The sequence below is a fragment of the Ailuropoda melanoleuca genome, chromosome 6, assembly GCF_002007445.2.
Source record: "Ailuropoda melanoleuca isolate Jingjing chromosome 6, ASM200744v2, whole genome shotgun sequence".
Classification (NCBI taxonomy): domain Eukaryota; kingdom Metazoa; phylum Chordata; class Mammalia; order Carnivora; family Ursidae; genus Ailuropoda; species Ailuropoda melanoleuca.
This window is the reverse complement of record NC_048223.1, coordinates 64533853-64552904: the sequence shown is the minus strand read 5'-3', so window position 1 is coordinate 64552904 and position 19052 is coordinate 64533853. Positions and strand designations below refer to the sequence as shown.

General features: G+C 36.7%; 1 protein-coding gene across 6 annotated transcripts in view; it reads left to right on the top strand.

Moving 5' to 3' along the window:
* FAM13C (family with sequence similarity 13 member C) overlaps positions 1 to 19052 on the top strand; it is a 136728-nt gene that overhangs the window by 69729 nt on the left and 47947 nt on the right. For all 6 annotated transcript variants that reach the window (XM_034662536.1, XM_011216922.3, XM_011216918.3 and 3 more), the window contains one exon: positions 161 to 224. In XM_034662536.1, coding sequence (XP_034518427.1) covers positions 161 to 224 — 64 coding nt within the window. The remainder of the gene's footprint in view (positions 1 to 160; positions 225 to 19052) is intronic.

Sequence of the window (19052 nt, the reverse complement as noted above, 5' to 3'; positions counted from 1 at the left end):
TTGCAGACTATTATAAGGAGTCTGGATTTTATTCTATGGGCAGTGGGACACACTGAAGGTTTTGAACAAGGGTACAGCCAGATCTGTAGCCGCCAGCTTCAAATGCGTGTTGTTGGAAGAATTCTTTTAGATGGAAATAACTTTTCTTTGTATTTTACAGAATCGACCAGAGGGCTGCCATTTGGTCAAAGGATGCTTTTGAGACTTGTCAGGACTTAAATGAGGTAAGTGCCACCATTGTTGGTTGTATGAAATGAATTGGCCAATCATGAACCTTATTATTCTCTTTTCCTAGTATTTGGAATTCTTTCTGATTAAAACTTTAAGAGTTTTTGCTCTTAAGTGAACTTGTTTTCCCTGTAGCTCTTTGGGTAATGTTTTTCCTCACTCTGGAGCAAATATATTTAAAATATTATCTGTGAGACAGCTCACTACATCTTGGACCTAAACCAAGTGCAATCAGTCGTTTCATTATTCTGTTTTCAACTTTGCTTCAGTATTGTGTAACCATGGCTGTGGCAGTTACATTTGTAACACTTTCTCTTAATTTTATTCTCTCTCTCTCTCTCTAATTGCTTTTGTAGTCTCAAATGTAATCATGCTATTTATCCATGGAGTATGATATAGTTTGGTGTTTGCAATATGGTCTTCCTTGTATATTTTGACACATGAAGTCCTATTTTCCAATCCAGATGGTTTCTCACCAAACCAGACATCACTATGTTAATGTTTATTCTAAATTTTCTTTGAAATAGAAAATTTAATTATCCTGTTGGAAATCAATATAACATAATTATGATCCCTGTTATTATGAATGCCTTGGCTTAAGACCTTGGTTTGAAGTACTGTCTAGTTTCCCTTGCCTTCGTTTTATAATAAAGGAGTGGTGGGTTCTCTATCTGATTAGGATCATAGCAAAAGGAATGGAAAGACTTGATGCTCAGATGCTGGGAAGAAAGATGATGGACTTGAGGCAAATTGTTTATTTGTCATTTGAAGATTGATCTCTTCTCCCCCTCCCCCAAGAAAAAGGCAGTTGATTAAATTTAGGGGATTTTCTTTCTTTTTTTTACTTTAAAACTTGGCAGGAATGAATAGCCAAAGGTAAACCAGCTGTCTGATTAAATCAAGTTAAATAAATAACTAAAGTTGTGGAAAATGACCTAAAGTTAACAACACAGAACACTGCTTGTTATTTATTTGTGCATAGAGAAGCCTTCAAATTCCCCAATCTAACTCATGGTAACAAGAGTGACAAAGAGTTTAAGAAAAAAGAGGCAAGAGCCTGAATCAATGAACACATTGTGAGCAAGCAAAATGCGAGCTATAAAGAAGCACTGATTTGTTTTGACATTAAGTGACGAGAAAAATGAGGTGATTGTAAGAGTCAGCTTGTGATAGGTTTCAAGTATTTGGGAGAAACTCAGATTTGTGAACTAGAAACCCATAAGAACGCTGAGGTTACTTGAGCATTCTGAAATCACAGATGCAAAAAGATCTATTTGAAAATCTGCTTTCCTGTATTTCTTTGCTATATTGTATCGGCAAATTTCATGAAATGTGCCAGTTTATTGCTCTGGGATTACATGGGTGCAAGAGCATTGAATGGAGACATGCATTCAAAGGAGCAGGCAATGCCCTGCTTTAAATGTGTGCTCTTCCATGATAAGGTAGTGCTGCTAATCCAAACTGTTAAGAGTGAGTGTGTGCTCAACGTGTTTTGTTCCACTCAAGGGGTAGGCTGTGTGGGATGTGTGTTCCAATGCACATCCTTGCATTCAGTTTCTGTTGTGACTGAAATTTGGGGGCCAGAGGAAACCCTAGAAAAGCTTGAATGGGAGCAGTATGAGTTGGATCCAAGGCCATGCAGGGAGGATCAATGTCATTGATGAAGACATCCTACAGAGTGGATATATATTTAACTGGGTTTTTCTTAGCATTTCCCAAATGTAGAGAAAACCAAACTCTTTTATAGAAGAAACTCATCATAACATTTCTTTAGGCAAGAGTCCTATGGAACACTGGTGGTAAACACTGCTTTAATATTTTTAATTGAAATATATATACATACACACATATATAAAATAGTGTATATATCCTAAATGTACAGCTGGATGAACTAGATTAAGAAACAACATTATTAGCATCCAGGACACCCCTGTACAATTCTTTCCAGTCACTACTCTCCAATAAGGATAACTATTCTTCAGACTAAAATAGATTTGTTTTGTCTATTATTGAGCGTTTCATAAATGCATTGTATGTACTTTTTTGTATCTGATTTCATTTACTCGGTATTATGCTTCTGAGATTCATACATATTTAGTAAGTAGTTTTAGTTTTCTTCTCCTTGCTATAACCCATTGTAGGTTTTTTCCCCTAGTTTTTGACAAGTATGATAAGTTGTTACTGATAATATTTTTTTAAACTCCTATTTGGTCTCTGTACAGTTGACTTCTTACAGGTGTATTCCTTCCATCTCTAAATGGAAATGCAAGGTAGACTTTTTTGTTATGTTAGCTGTCGTCATTCCTCTTTGTTCCTTTCTTGTATTTATTTACCACTGCCCCCTCTCTGCCATACACACACAGCCATCTAGTTCTCTAACATGAATCCACCAATTCCATATCTGCTTGCTTTCTTCACATCAATCGCAAATCTAAAGTCAAAAGAGTTTCTTGAGTCTCATGAAAAGATGGTCCACAAATATTTTCCAGACATTTCCATAGACCCTAATGCTGTGTATATATATATAATAAAAATTTTAAGATGCTATATATGTGCTTTATATTTTCCTAAAATTTCATATCTGGTAATTTACTTCTACTTTTTGAACTTTTTAATTATACTTGCTCTGTCACAGATAGATGGGCTTCAGCCATAGTTTGGTTCCAGAGCTGGCACTTGACCAAAGGTCTCCTATACTTAGTAAGGTGATACATGGTATGATTTATCTATGTATAAGCATCTGTCTCTGGGTGTATTCCCCTACTTTCCCAGTGAACTTGCTACAAAGTTCAATATTTTTTTTTAAGTAGGCTCCACACCAGCATGGAGCCCTCCCCGTGAACTGGAAAACTCACTCACTTATTATTTCCACTTGGCATGAGTATAGATTTGATACTGGCTAGTCTCACTTTTCTTAAGCCAGTCTCACGCCACCAGTCTTTGACCTTGTGTCTTTTGATAGGACTTGCAACCCCATCCTATGAGTTTTAGTAGCTCTGAAACTATGTTATAGGAGTTTATTTCTGAAAAACTGAATGAGTTTTCCTGCTGCCATTGAGCTGAACTGTCAGATTTTTCCTCTGTAAGACATTGGGAGTTTTATTTGTTGGGGTCTTCTGGATCATGATTGGAAAATATCCTAGACTAGAGATCTATCAATGTCTCATCCATCTATTCTTGTTCCTTAAAGATTTATTTATTTATGAGAGAGAGAGAGAATGGGGGTGTAGACTCCCCACTGAGCCTGACATAGGGCTCAATCCCAGGACCCTGAGATCACAACCTGAGCCAAAATCAAGAACTGGCCACTTAACCAACTGAGCCACCAGGCACCACAATCAGTGTCTCATCCATCTTTATCCTTGGTTTTAGTTATTCTTCCATACCCATATAATTGATAAGCACTCTCAATAGATCAAAAAGTTGAAGGGTAAAATGAGAAGTTATTGTTTTCTTTCTTCATATCCTAGTAAATCCTCTTCTTGGCTCCATTTCCAATTAAGAAAAATAACAGATGTATAAAGAACACTAATGGGTCTTCTCTTCCTGAGAAGGCATGGCATATTGGGTCTTCAAACCATTTTTTTTCTATTAGAGAGTGCATATCAAAAACATTACAGCAACTTCTTTTAGTTTTTCAATTGTAAAATTGGGGCAGGAAGTTTTGAGTTGGGTTAATTCTAAGAGCCCTTTCAATTTTAACACATTGATTCTACCCGTCCCCCCACCTCCTTTTTTTCCATTTTCCCAATGCTTGTAGAGTTTAGTCACAGGTTCCTATCAAGGATGAACAAGGCAAACCATCCCAGAATTACTGAGGGGTAAGATCTCCTCAAAGCCAATCACCTGAAGACCTGGTTTGGGGAACGAATACTAGATCTTCTCTGTTACTTTCTTCTCTTGAACACTTCTCTCACTATAAGTTGGCTTTCTTTAGTGATATACTTGTATTCCTTTCTCTTTAGTTTTTGCATATCTATTACTGTATTTTATTTGTGGTTACCATTAGGTTTGTATATAACATCTTCTGTATATAGCAGTCTATATTAAGTTAACGGTCACTTAAGTTTGAACCCATTCTTTACTTCTTTCCCCCCACGTTTTAGGTATATGGTGTCATACTTTACATCCTTTTAGTTTGTAAGTTTCTTGACTGATTTTTACAGATATACTTATTTTTACTGCTTTTGTACTTCCTAGTTTTTTTACTCTTATTTATGGTCTTTCAATTCACAGAGTCCCCTTTCATATTTCTTGTAGGGCTGGTTTAGTGGTCATGAAGCTGTTTTAGCTTTTGATTGTCTGAGAAACTCTTTTTTCTCTCCTATTCTGCATGATAGCCTTGTTGGATAGAACATTCTTGGCTGCAGATTTTTCCCATTCAGTACTTTGAATAGATCATGCCACTCTCTTCTGGTCTGTGGAGTTTCTGCTAAAGTCCACTGATAGCCTTATGGGGTTCCCCTTGTATGTAACTATCTTCTTTTCTCTTGTCACTTTTAAAATTCTCTCTTTATCACTACTGTTTACCATTTTAATTACTATGTGTCTTGGTGTGGATCCCTTGGGTTGACTTTGTTGGGGGCTCTCTGTGCCTGCTGGGTCTGGATATCTGTTTCTTTCCCCAGATTAGGGAGATTTTTAGCTATTATTTATTCAAGTAAAATTTCTGCTCCCTTTTATCTCTCTTTTTCTTCTGAGATCCCTATAATGTGAATGTTATCATGCTTGATAGAGTCACTTAGTTCCCTAAGTCTGTTCTCATTTTGCATAGTTCTTTTTCTGTCACCAGGTCAGCTTGATTACTTTCCGTTACTCTGTCCTCTAGGTCACTAATTCATTCTTCTGTTTCCTCTAGCCACTTTATATTCCATCTAGTGCATTTTTAATTTCATTTATTGTGTTCTTCATCTCTCTCTCTCTCTCTCTCTCTTTTTTGTTATGTTTTCTATCTCTTTGTTAAAGTTCTCACGAGGTCCTCCACTCTTCTTAAGTCCAGTGAGTATCTTTATGACAATTACTTTAAATTCTCTATCAGGCATATTACTTACCTCCATTTAGCTTAGGTCTCTTGTTGTGGTTTTGTCCTATTCTTTCATTTGGGACATATTCCTCTGTTCCCTCATTTTGTCTAACATTTGGTATCCAGGAAGTTTAAGGCAACCTGCTGAGAAGGGCGGCCATAATTAAGTAAGATTGGCTTTATATTTGAAGGGGCTGAGGAATTATGGGACCAAATATTAACATGTTTTCAGCCTGACATTGAAGTAACTGAATATAGAAGGGGCCTCTGATATAGAGGAAGAAACCAACCCAAATGAAAGTCACTGGGTCATGTACATCCAGGTCACAGAATGCCTTTTATAGGGGAGAAGAAATTGATAACTTGGCAGTGAATATCAAAAAGGTAATGCTAATTTAAACTTCCTACCCTATTGACCTCTTTCTAATTTTGTGAAGTGGAGAGTAGGAAAAGGAAATGGTTTCTGAAAGTGGAGAAAATTCTAGTCATATTATTTCAACTTTTCTAATGGAAGAATAATCACATTGGCTATCCCATTTTACCTGGTAACCGATAAAACCTAATATATCTGAAAGAGGCCAACACTCACAAGTTCTTTGATACCATTTTGGACTCCTTTTATGAGTGCTTAGAAAAAGAGGATAATAGAATCATTTTAATGGAATAAGTATTCTGAAGTGCAGTTCTATTCTGGAGATTCCATTAGGAGTCCTCTTTGAATTTACAGAATAGAGTTGGAACATTTTAGGTGTTAATTGACCCTCTATGGCATTCTAGAGATGTATTCTATACCTATGGCTGCTTTGAAGTTTAGTTTTGACCTTATCAAAAATAGCTGGGACATTTCCAAGTTTGTTTGCGGTATTATGACTCTTAGTGATTGGTGCAAAACTAGAGGAAGAAAAGATGCCCAAAGTGTGGCTAGATTCGGTCTTGTGCTGTGCTACATTCTGACTGAGGGTCTACCATAAAGAGATTGCATGCTTAAGAATGTCATTGGAATTTTCAAGAAAGGTCTATGTTATAAGAAACAAGTGTAATAAATTATTCACATGAGGCAAATGTTCAATAATGACCTAATATCAATAATAAGAACTTCTTATTTCATGAAGGGGATATCTATTTTACTTAGGTAGCCATGAAAGAGATCATTTATCTACCTAAAATCAGTATGAAAAATTCATATTTCTTTTATATAACTACTGTTACCCCTTATTTGTTGACTTATGCTAGTCAAAATAGCTCAACATTAAAGTCAATGAGAAATCCTTCAGTACTTTAATTTTATTAAAAATAGACCAATTTTCACATTTGTGGTGCCCCTTTTTGAGCCTATATGTACATGTCTATATGTGGGTTTCCATGTGAAAAATTTGATTGTCTTTTTATTACTACCCAAAGTTTAGTATATACATATTTTGGCCTCAAGTCGTATCAGAACTCAAGGTGGTACTTATTGTTTCATTTGAAATCTTTTTCCCTCAAAATTGTCTTAATTTTAAGAAAATAATATAATAAGAGCCTTATTTGGGCCTTTGATACTCCTCAGTTAGCTAAATGGTATTATTTCTGAAGGAATAGTCAGCTGAATTTTTCTATTAAAATACAAACCCAGTCTATAGGGTTTATCTGTAGTTCAGAATTAATTGAAGATTTTTCTTGTTTTCTTTTTTTTTTTCCCAAGTATCTGGGATTTTTCTCCTTGTGACTGAAATTCAATTCAACCTGGCTTTAATAATAACAAGATTTTATTGACTTACACAGTTGGAACTTTTAGGATCAGGATAGACTCTGTGCATGGCTAGATCCAGGGATTAAAAAGTTGTCATGTAGATGCCCTCTCTTTCTGTCTCTTAGCTCTGCTTTCCTATATTGGCTTTATTTTTAGGTTGACCTCTATCCAGGGACATTATTCTTATAGCTGGCAATTCCAGTATATATTAATTTTCTGTTACTGTGTAATAAAAGCTTAGTGGTTTTGAATGCCTATTTATTAGCTCATAGTTATGTAGGTCATAAATCTGGGTGGATTCACTTGGGTTCTCTGCTCAAAGTCTCACAAAACTGAAATGAGACATCAGCTACAATAGGGTCTTATCTGGAGACTCTGGAGAAGTTTCCATGTCCAAGCTTATTCAGGTTGTTGCCTGAATTTAGTTCCTTGGGGTTGTAAGACTGTGGTCCCTGTTCCCTTGCTGGTCTTCAGCCCCTGCTCTTTCTTTTGCTATGCTATCATGATTCTTTTCCTTGTTGCTCACTCTTTCATTTAATTCTCTTCACACTACTAGTTTCCTGCTCTCTCATGGAAGACTAGAAGAGGCTATATCTACTGCAGTGACTCCCAGGTGTCAGCCAGTGCTGTTGTTTTCATTGCTTCATAGCAAAAAAAAGAAAAACAAGAACAATGTAGTGAATTTTTCCATAAAGCTGGTATGCTTTTATTTAGAGGTTGGTCTTTTATTTAGAGATTGTTCTTAGCTCTTAACATGATCTTAACTCTTCACACCATTCCAATTAGTGTGAAGTGATATTTCATTGTGGTTTTGATTTGCATTTCTTTGATGATTAGTGATGTCAAGCACCTTTTCATGTCCTTTGGCTATCTATATGTCTTTGGAAAAATGTCTATTTAGGTCCTCTGCCTATTTTTAATTGGATTATTTGGTTTTTTGGTGTTGAGTTGTGTAAGTTCTTTATGTATTTTGGATATTAACCCTTTATGGATATATCAAATATCATCTTCCATTCACTAGGTTGCCTTTTGTTTTGTTGATGGTTTTCTTTGCTAAGCAAAGTGTTTTTATTTTGGTGTATTCCCAGTAATTTATTTTTGTGTTTGTTTCCCTATCCTAAGGAGAGATATCCATAAATATGTTGTTAAGGCTGATGTCCAAGAAATTACTACTGTTTGTTAGAAATTTTTTGATTACTTATTTAATTTCATTACTAGTAATCAGTCAATTTAGATTTTCTTTAGGTATTGTATGGTATCAGGTCTCATAATCGGGTCTTTAATCCATTTTGAGTTTATTTTTGTGTATGGTGTATGGAAGTGATCCAGTTTAATTCTTTCACATGTAGCTGCCCAATTTTTCCAATACAATTTATTGAAAAGACTATCTTTTCCCCATTGTATATTCTTGCTCCTTTTTTATAGAATAATTGACCATATAGGTGTTGTATCCCAAAGATTTTAAATTTTGCTTTCATTTTCATTTGTCTTCATGAAGATTTTGATTTCCTCTTTGATTTCTTGTTGATCCCTTAGTTGTTTAGTAGCATGTTGTTTAGCCTCCATATATTGTGGTTTTTCCGTTTTTTTTCTTGCAACTGATTTCAAGTTTTATATTCTTATGAATGGAAAAGATGAATAACATGATTTCAGGCTTCTTAAATTTACTGAGACTTTTTTGTGTGTGACTTAACCTATTATCTGTCCTGGAGAATATTCCATGTGCTCTTGAAAGCAATGTGTATTCTGTTTCAGGACGGAACGTTTTGTATGTATCTCCTAGGTCCACCTGGTCTAATGTGCTGTTCAAAGCCACTGTTTACTTGTTGATTTTCTATCTCGATGATTTACCCATTGATGTAAGTGGGATGTTGAAGTTCCTTGTTATCACCGTATTCCTGTCAATTTCTTCTTTTATGTCTCTTAATATTTGCTTTATATATTTAGGACCTTCTATGTTGGCTGCATAGATATTTATAACTGTTATATTCTCTCGTTTGATTGATCCTTTTATCATTATGCAATGTCCTTTGTCTCTTGCTACAGTCTTTGTTTTCACATCTATTTGTCTGATATAAATATTGCTACTTTGGCTTTTTTTCCTTCCATTTGCATGGCATGTTTTTCTGTCCCTTCACTTTCAATCTTCATGTGTCTTTAGATGAGTCTCTTGTAGATAACATATAGATGGATCTTGGGTGTTTTTGTTTTGTTTTGTTTTTAATTTATGAAGTCACTCTATGTATTTTGATTGGGGCAATAGGTCCATTTACATTTAAGTAATTATTGGTAGGTATATACTTATTGCCATTTTGTTAATTATTTTCTAATTGTTTTTAGTTCTTCTCTCTTCCCTTGTGGTTTGATGGCTTTCTTTAGTGTCATGCTTGGATTAATTTCTCTTTTATTATTTACTTTTTTGTGTATCTGTTGTAGGTGTGTGTGTGTTTTTTTTTTTAATTTCAATTTTGGTTAGTTAACATACAGTGCAATACTGCTTCTGGAGTAGAATTCAGTGATTCATCACTTACATACAATACCCAGTGTTCATCACAAGTGCCCTTTTTAATACCCATCACCCATCTAGTCCATCCTCCACCCACCTCATTCCATCAACCCTCAGTTTGTTCTCTATTGTTAAGAGTCATTTATGGTTTGTTTCCCTCTCTCCTTTTTTTCCTTTCCTTCTTCCAATATGTTCATCTGTTTTCTTTCTTTAATTCCACATACAAGTGAGATCATATGGTATTTTCTTTCTATAACTGACTTATTTCACTTAGCATAATACACTCTAGTTCCATCCATGTCATTGCAAATGGTGAGATTTCTTTTTTTTTCCGACTGAGTAATAGTCTAGTGTGTATGTGTATAATAGACTGTGTATATTCTATTCTGTGTGTGTGTGTGTATGTATATACACACACACACACACACACACACACACATATATATATATATATATATATATATATAATGTGATATCCATTAGTCTTGATCCATTCATCAGTTGATGGGTTGATGGACATTTGGGCTCTCTCCATAGTTTGGCTATTGTTGATAATGCTGATATAAACATTGGGGAGCATTTACCCGTTTGAATCTGTATTTTTTGTATCCTTTGGGTTAATACCTAGTAGTGTAATTGCTGGATGGTAGGTAGAGTGGTTCTATTTTTAACTCTTTAAGAATCTTCAAACTGTTCTCCAAAATGGCTGCCCCAGTGTGCATTCCCACCAGCAGTGCAAGAGGATTCCCCTTTCTCTGCACCCTTGCCAATACCTATTGTTTCTTGTGTTGTTAATTTTAGTGATTCTGACAGGTGTGAGGTGGTATCTCATAATGGTTTTGATTTGCATTTCCCTGATCATCATGATGATGTTGAGCATCTTTTCAAGTGTTGTAAGTCATCCGGATGTATTCTTTGGATAAGTGTGTATTCATGTCTTCTGCCTATTTCTTAATTGGATTATTTCTTTTTGGGTATTGATTTTGAAAAGTTCTTTATTGATTTTGAATACTAACCTTTATCAGATATGTCATTTGCAAATATCTTTTCCCATTCCATGGGCTGCTTTTTCATTTAGTTAATTTTTTCCTTTGCTGTGTAGATTTTATTTTTATGAAGTCCCAATAGTTCATTTTTGCTTTTGTTTCCCTAGCTTCTGGTGACATGTCTAATAAGAAATTGCTGTGGCCGAGGTCAAAGAGGTTTTTGCCTGTGTTCTCCTCTGGGATTCTGATGGTTTTCAGTCTTACACATAGTTCTTTCATCCATTTTGAATTTATTTTTGTGTATGGTGTAAGAAAGTGATCCGGTTTCATTCTTCTACATGCTGCTGTCCAGTTTCCCAACACCATTTGTTGAAGAGATTGTCTTTTTGCCATTGGATAGTCTTTCCTACTTTGTTGAAGATTAATTGACCATATGGTGATGGATCCATTTCTGGGTTCTCTATTCTGTTCTATTGATCTATGTGTCTGTTTTTGTACCAATACCATACTGTCTTGATGATTACAGCTTTGTAATATAGCTTGAAGTCTGGAATTGTGATGTCTCCAGTTTTGTTTTTCTTTTTCAGAATTGCTTTGGCTATTCAGGGCCTTTTGTGGTTCCATACAAATTTTAGGATTGTTTGTTCTAGCTCTGTGAAAAATATTAGTGGTATTTGGATAGGGATTGCATTAAATATGTAGATTGTTTTGGGTAATATAGACATTTTAACAATGTGTATTCTTCTAATTCATGAGCATGGAATGCTTTTCCATTTCTTTGTTTCCTCTTCAGTTTATTCATATGAGTTCGATAGTTTTCCGAGGACAGATCTTTTACCTCTTTGGTAGTTCTATTTCTTGGTAAGGTTTTTATCAAGCTTATAGTTTTCGGTGCAATTGTAAATGGGATCCATTCCTTGATTTCTTTCTCTGTGGCTTCATTATAGATGTACAGAAATGCAACAGATTTCTGCAAATTGATTTTATCTGCTGCAACTTTGCTGAATTCATGAATTAGTTCTAGCAAGTTTTTGGTGGAGTTTTTCAGGTTTTCTACATAAAATATCTACAAAAAATACATGTCATCTGCAAATAGTGAAGTTTGACTTCTTCCTTGCCAATTTAAATACCTTTTATTTCTTTTTGTTGTCTGATTGCTGAGGCTAAGACTTCCAGGACTATGTTAAATAGTAATAGTAAGAGTGAACATCTTTGTCTTGTTCCTGGCTGTAGAGGAAAGGCTTTCTGTTTTTCCCCATTGAGGATGATATTAGCTGTGGGTCTTTCATATATGGCCTTTATGATGTTGAGATATGTCCCATCTATCTGTACTTTGTTTAAGGTTTTTATCAAGAAAGGACACTGTTATTTTGTCAAATGCTTTTCCTGCACCTATTGACAGGATCGTATGATTCTTATCCTTTCTTTTATTAGTGTGGTATATCACAGTGTTTGATTTGCAAATATTGAACCACCAGCCCAGGAATAAATCCCACTTCATCGTGGTGAAAAATCCTTTTAATGTACTTTTGAATTCGATGTGCTAGTATCTTATTGAGAATTTTTACATCCATGTTCATCGGGATATTGGCCTGGAATTTTCCTTTTTAGTGGGGTCTTTGTCAAGTTTGGGGATCAAGGTAATGCTGGCTTCATAGAATGAGTTTGGAAGTTTTCCTTCCATTTCTATACTTTGGAACAGTTTGAGAAGAATAGGCATTAACTCTATTCAAACGTCTCATAGAATTCCCTTGGGAAGCCACCTGGCCCAGGACTTCTGTCTGTTGGGAGAGATTTTTAATTACTGATTCAATTTCTTTGCTGGATATGGGTCTATTCAATTTTTCTATTTCTTCCTGTTTCAGTTTTAGTAGTTTTTAAATTTCTAAGAATTTGTTCATACTTCCAGGTTGCCCAGTTTGTTGGCATATAATTTTTCATAGTATTCTTTTATAATTGTTTGTATTTCTGCAGTGTTGGTTGTGATCTCTCCTCTTTCATTTGTGATTTTATCTGTTTGAGTCCTTTCTCTTTTCTTTTTGATAAGTCTGGCTAGGAGTTTACCAATGTTATTAATTCTTTCAAGAACCAGCTCTTAGTTTTGTTAATCCATTCTACTGGTTTTGTTTGTTTGTTTGTATATCATTTATTTCTGCTCTAATCTTTATTATTTCCCTTTTTCTGCTGGCTTTAGGCTTTACATGCTGTTCATTTTCTAGCTCCTTTAGGTGAAAAGTTAGGTTGTGTATTTGAAACTTTTCTTGCTTCTTGAGGTAGGCCTGTATTGCAATATACTGCCCTCTTAGGACTGCCTTTGCTGCATCCCAAAGGTTCTGGACTGTTGTGTTTTCATTTTTATTTGCTTCCATGTATTTTTTCAAATGTCTTCCTTAATTTCCTGGTTAACCTATTCACTCTTTAGTAGGATGTTCTTTAACCTCCATGCATTTGAGGTTTGTCAAAATTTTTTCTTGTGGTTGACTTCAAGTGTCATACTGTTGTGGTCTGAATATATGCATGGTATGACCTCAGTCTTTTTGTACTTGTCGAGGGATGATTTGTGATCCATTAGGTGATCTATTCTGGAGAACGTTCCATGTGCATTCAAAAAGAATGTATATTCTTCTGCTTTAGGATGAAATGTTCTGAATAAGTTCTGTTAAGTCCATCTGATCCAGTGGGTCATTCAAAGCCATTTTTTCTTTGTTGATTTTCTGCTTAGATGATCTGTCCATTGCTGTAAGTGAGGTGCTAAAGTCCCCTACTATTATTGTATCAATGAGTTTCTTGTTCTTATTATTAATTGATTTATGTATTTGGGTCCTCCCATGTTGGGGACATAAATATTTACAATTGTTAGTTTCTGGGGTTTTTTTTCTTTTTGGTTTTTTTTGGTGGTTTGTTTTTGTTTTTCATTTTTCAGTTTGTTTGTTTTTGTTTTTGTTTTTTTGTGAGACAGAGAGATGGGGAAAGGGGCAGAGGTAGAGGGAGAGAAAGAATCTTAAGCAGGCTCCATGTCCAGAGAGGAGCCTGACATGGGTCTAGATCTCACAACTCTGAGATCATGACCTGAGCTGAAATCAAGAGTTGAACACTTAACCAACTGAGCCACTCAGGTGCCCAATACAACTGTTAGATCTTGGTGGATATACTCCTTAATTATGATATAATGCCCTTCTTCATCTCTTTTTACAGGCTTTGTCTGAAAATCTAGTTTGTCTGATACAAGTATGGCTATTCCAGCTTTCTTTTGACATCCATTAACATGATAAATGGTTCTATCTGCAGGTGTCTTTAGGTCTAAAATGAGTCTCTTGTATATACAGATGGATTTTTTTAAATCCATCCTGATACTCTATGTATTGATTGGAGCATTTAGCCCATTTACATTCACAGTGATTATTGAAACATATGAATTTAGTGCCATTGTGTTACCTGCAGAATTAGCGTTTCTGGTGATGTTCTCTGTCCTTTCTTGTCTTTGGTACTTTTGGTCTTTTTTTCCCCAATCAAAGGGTCCCCCTTAAAGTTTCTTGCAGGACTGCTTTAGTAGTCACAAACTCCTTTAGTGTTTGTCTGGGAAACTCTTTATCTCTCCTTCTATTCTGAATGACAGCCTTGCTGGATAAAGAATTCTTGGCTGCATATTTTTTCCATTCAACATTTTGAATATTTCCTACCACTCTCTTCTGGCCTGCCACCTTTCTGTGGACAGATCTGTTGCAAGCTTGATCTGTCTCCCCTGGTAAGTTAAGGACTTTTTTTTTTCCTTTGCTGCTTTCAGGATTCTTTCCTTGTCTGTGTATTTTGTGAATTGGACTATGAAATGCCTTGGTGGTGGTCAGTTTTTGTTAAATTTCATGAGCATTCTCTGTGCTTCGTGGATTTTGAGGTCTGTGTCCTTCCCCAGATTAGGGAAGTTTTCAGCTATAATTTGTTTGAACAGACACTTTGCCCATTTTTCTCTCTCTTCATCTTCTGGGATTCTTATGACACAAATGTTATTATATCTTAGTAAGTCACCGAATTCCCTATGTCTACCTTCATGACTCATTACTTTTCTTTCTCTCTTCTTTTTAGCTTCATTATTTTCTACAATTTTGTCTTCTGTATCACTGATTCACTCCTCTGCTTTGTCTATCCTACTTTTTATGGGCTCCATTTGTGTTTGCATCTCAGTTATACCATTTTTAATTTCAGCCTGACTAGCTTTTAGTTTTTTATCTCTGTAGTAAGGGATTCTCTAGTGTCTTCTATGCTGTTTTCCAAGCCCAGCTAGTATCCTTATAATCGTTGTTTTAAATTCTAGTTCAGGTATCCTACTTAAATCTGTATTGGTTAAATCCCTAGCCATGAGTTCTCTTTCCTGTTCTTTTGGGGTGAATTTCTCTGCTCATCACTTTGTCCAGAAAAGAAAAGAAGAAAGAGAAAAAAAAAAAAAGCAAAGAAAACAAAAAATAGAAAACCTAGATCTTGGGTGTGTTTTTGTCTGCTTCTTAAGAGAACCTAGATCCCAAAATACAAATACATAAATATACATATATATATACATACACACACACAACAAAATGAAAAATATATTAAAATATATATAAATAAAAACAAAAAGAAAGATTAATAATAAAAATTTAAAAAGGAATTGAAAAAATAATATGAATGAAACGATAATAATAAAAAATAAGAAATAAAAGTAAAAAGGATGCTATATCCTCTTTCCCCTAGAGCTGAAGCTTTATAGCACTCTCTTTTCAGTAGACTTGTGAGTGAGCTGTTTTTGCTGGTCTTCTGCGAGAAGAACCTCCTGTGCTGATTCTCAGGCTGATTTTGTTTCAGTGGAAATGTCCCTCCAGGTGTAAGTGACATTGGCCTCCACTAGGTGGCGTTGTTTTGCTCTCTGAAGGCTTTCAGTGCCTGACGGGCAGGATAAATATGATGGCACCCCACCTCTCTAGCCCTGGAGCTGAACCCCCCAACCCCCCACCCCGCGCGAGAGAGGGAACGCAAGCAGGGGGAGTGGGAGAGGAAGAAGCAGGCTCCCAGCAGAGGAGCCTGATGTGGGGCTCGATCCCAGAACGCCAGGATCATGCCCTGAGCCAAAGACAGACGCTTAACGACTGAGCCACCCAGGCGCCCCATGCAACCGAGTTTTTCTATTCCAGTTTCTATCCCAGCTTTTTTATCTCAGTTTTATCCCAGTTTTTTATCTGAGTTCCAAAATTCCAAATTTTAGGGACCCCGGGTCACAGACCTGTGCTGTTCCTCTAGGGGCGGGCGTCTTGCAGGGCTTTTGCTGTTTCTCGGTTGTTCCCAAGAAAGCTGTTGCAGTGGTTCATAGTTTATGGTACAGAAAGCTGTCACCAAGATTCACTGGTCCCAGGTGGTTCTCCTGTTCCCATACCTGGGAACGGTGCAGCATGCTGGTGCCACCTGATCTTCTTGTGACCCAGAGGATCCTCAGACTATGTTGTCACTCCTGGGATTCCACCCCACCAGGCCACTTGAGCACCTTTAAGCCAGGCACATGCCCCACGGTAGTGGACTTCTAAAAGTTCAGATTTTGCACGGCACTGCTTATACTACTTTGTGGTAGCCTCCATAAGCAGGCTCCCTCCCCACCACCATATCCACAGTTATATTTCCCCCAAGACTACTCTCCTCACCTCCTACCTTCCAAAAGGTGTTTGCTTTTCTTCCTGTAGACTTGCAGTTTTTGTTCTCTCCCACCTCGGATTGATTTCTTCAGTGTTCTGACTGCTTTGATAACTACCCACCTGTGTTTTGAGGAGAAGACAAGCTTAGGGTCCCCTACTCTTCTGCTATCTTAATTCCTCCTCTGCCATATACTTCTCTATTATAGGTTTTTTATTTGTGGTTACCACTGGGTTTTTATATAACACCTTACATATATAACATATATATTAATTTGATGGCTGCATAAGTTCAGACACATTCTAAAAGCACTAAATTTTTACTCTTCTCTTCACATTTTATGTATATGATGTAGTATTTTACATATCTTTATTTTTTGTATGCCCAAACTATTTTTTGTAGATATTATTGTTTTACTGCTTTTGTGTTTAAATCCATACTGGCTTTGTAAGTGACTAATCTACTACCTTTACTATATGCTTGCTTTTACTTGTAAGGTTTTTTTTTACCTTTTATATTATTTTCCTCTAGTGATGCCCTTTTTCTTTCCACTTAAAGAATTCCCTTTAACATTTCTTGTAAGGATGATTTAGTGCTAATACACTCTTTTGACTTTTGTTTGTCTGGGAAACTCTTTTTGTCTTCTGTTGGGAATGATAATCTTGCTGGGTAGAGCATTCTTAGTTTCAGATATTTTCCTTTCAGTACTTTGAATGTATCATGCCACTTTCTCCTGGCTTGCAAAGTTTCTTCTGAAAAATCAGCTGATAGCCTTATGGGGTTTCCCTCGTATATAACTCTTTCCTTTTTCTTGCGGCTCTTAAAATTCTATATTATTACTTTTTGCCATTTTAATTATGTGTTATGGTGGGGCCTCTTTGGGCTCATCTTGTTATAGTCTCTCTGTACTTCCTAGACTTGGATATCTGTTTCCTTATCTAGATTGAGGACATTTTTGCTTATTATATTTCTTCAAAAGTCTTCTGTCCCCTTCTGTTTGCTTTTTCTGGGATTCCTATAATGCAAATATTATTATGCTCAGTGATGTCACTGAGTTCCTTAAACTGGTTTTCATTTATTATTTTTTTTCTTTTTGCTGTTTAGGTTGGTTGTTTTCCATTATCCTGTATTCTAGACCACTGATTTGTTCTCCTGCATCCTGTAATGCTGTTCATTCCCTCTGGTGTATATTTTATTTTAGTTATTGAATTCTTCAGCTCTGATTGGTTCTTTTTTATATTTTCTCTCTCTTTGTTGAAGTTAATCCACTCTTTCTCAAGTCCAGTGAGTATCTTTATGACCATTACTTTGAATTCCTTATCAGGCATATTGCTTATCTGTATTTCATTTAGCTCTTTTATTTTGATTTTGTCTTTTTCTTTGATTTGGGACATATGCCTCTTTCATTTTGTCTAATTCATTTTGTCTAATTCTCTGTGTTTGTTTCTGTGTATTAGGCAGGTTAGCTATGTCTCCTGATCTTGAAAGTAGTGGCCTTTTGTAGAAGAGGTCTTGTGCCCTGTAGTGCAATTCCCCCCTGGCAACCAGAACCAGGCCCTCCAGGGCTATTGCCTATATGGGCTGCATGTGCTCTATGGTGTGGCTGAGCCCTGATTGCCTTCAGCTCAGCTGGCTGCAATGACCCACTTTACTTGTGCTGGGTACACTGGGTGGGATTTTGTTCCCACACTGTTGACAAGCCTGTATGAGGCTGCTGCAGTCTTGTTGGTGGACAGGGCCAAGAGTCAGCCTAGCTGTCTACAGTTAGCTTCTCTGCCACAGTTGTGGGCACATGGGGAGCACTTGTTCTCTGCTGGGCCAGCTGAGAGGCTCTCCTTAAGAGATTCGGCTGCTGGAACTGTGGGTATACCTAGTGTGTGAGGTTATCGCCCTCATTCTCCAGGGCAGGAGTAACTTTAGGGTGCTGCTGCTCCTCTCTGCCAGGGCTACCTGCAGGGTGTGGTGAAGCAGGAGCTTCTTAGGAGCAATGCCTGCTGAGGCAGGCAGGCTGTGTTGGGTGGGTCCTCCGGGAAGTGCTGGGGCAGGGCATGCATTACTAGCAAGGTAGATGGAGAGTATTAGTTAGAACTGCCTCCTGCAGGCATCTGGCTATCTAGGCTGGGGGAGTGTGAGAAAAATGTCACCCAACAGCACTTATATTCCCAGAGAAATTTCCTGAAGTTCCTTGCCCCTCCATCACATGTTCTAAGGTTAGTCAATAAATCTCCTTCACATATACCCCAGGCAATTTTCAAACTGGTACTTCTGTGCTGTGTCTTGGGCTTAAGTTTTATATTATGCTGGCTTTTAAAGGATGGGGACTCAATTTTCTACCATGCTTTGGCTCTCCCACAGTGAAGCCTGCTGATTTTTAAAGCTACTAAATTTAAGGCCCGCTGGTTTTCAAAGTCAGATGTTATGGGGATTTGTGTTCCCAGTGTGGGTCCCCAGTGCTAGGGGTGCCTGGTTTGGGTCTGAAACTCTTGCTTCTCCATACTTGTGATGTCTCTCTCATTTGTGATTAGTCTCACTGGGGGGGGGGTATTTGGGGGGGGCTGTTTCCAACTATGTCTCTGCCCTCCTACCCTTTTTTATGTGACTTTCTCTCTGCGATTAACTGTCGAAGGTTTGTTCTGTCAGTCTTTGGGTCATTTTCAAAGTTAGTTTCATAGATTTGGCTTTTATCTCATTGAGTCTGTGGGATGAGGTGGGCTCAGAATCTTCCTACTTCACCATCTTCCTGCCTCACCCCAGCTCTTAATTTTATTAATCTTTCCTACTGATTTTTTCAGATTCATGATCTGATCTTTATTATTTCTTTTCTTCTTCTGACTCAGGACTTTGTTCTTCTTTTCTGGTTGCTTTAGGTATAAGTTTGGATTGTTTATTTGAGATTTTTTTGTCGTCGTTTCTTTAGGTGGGCCTGTA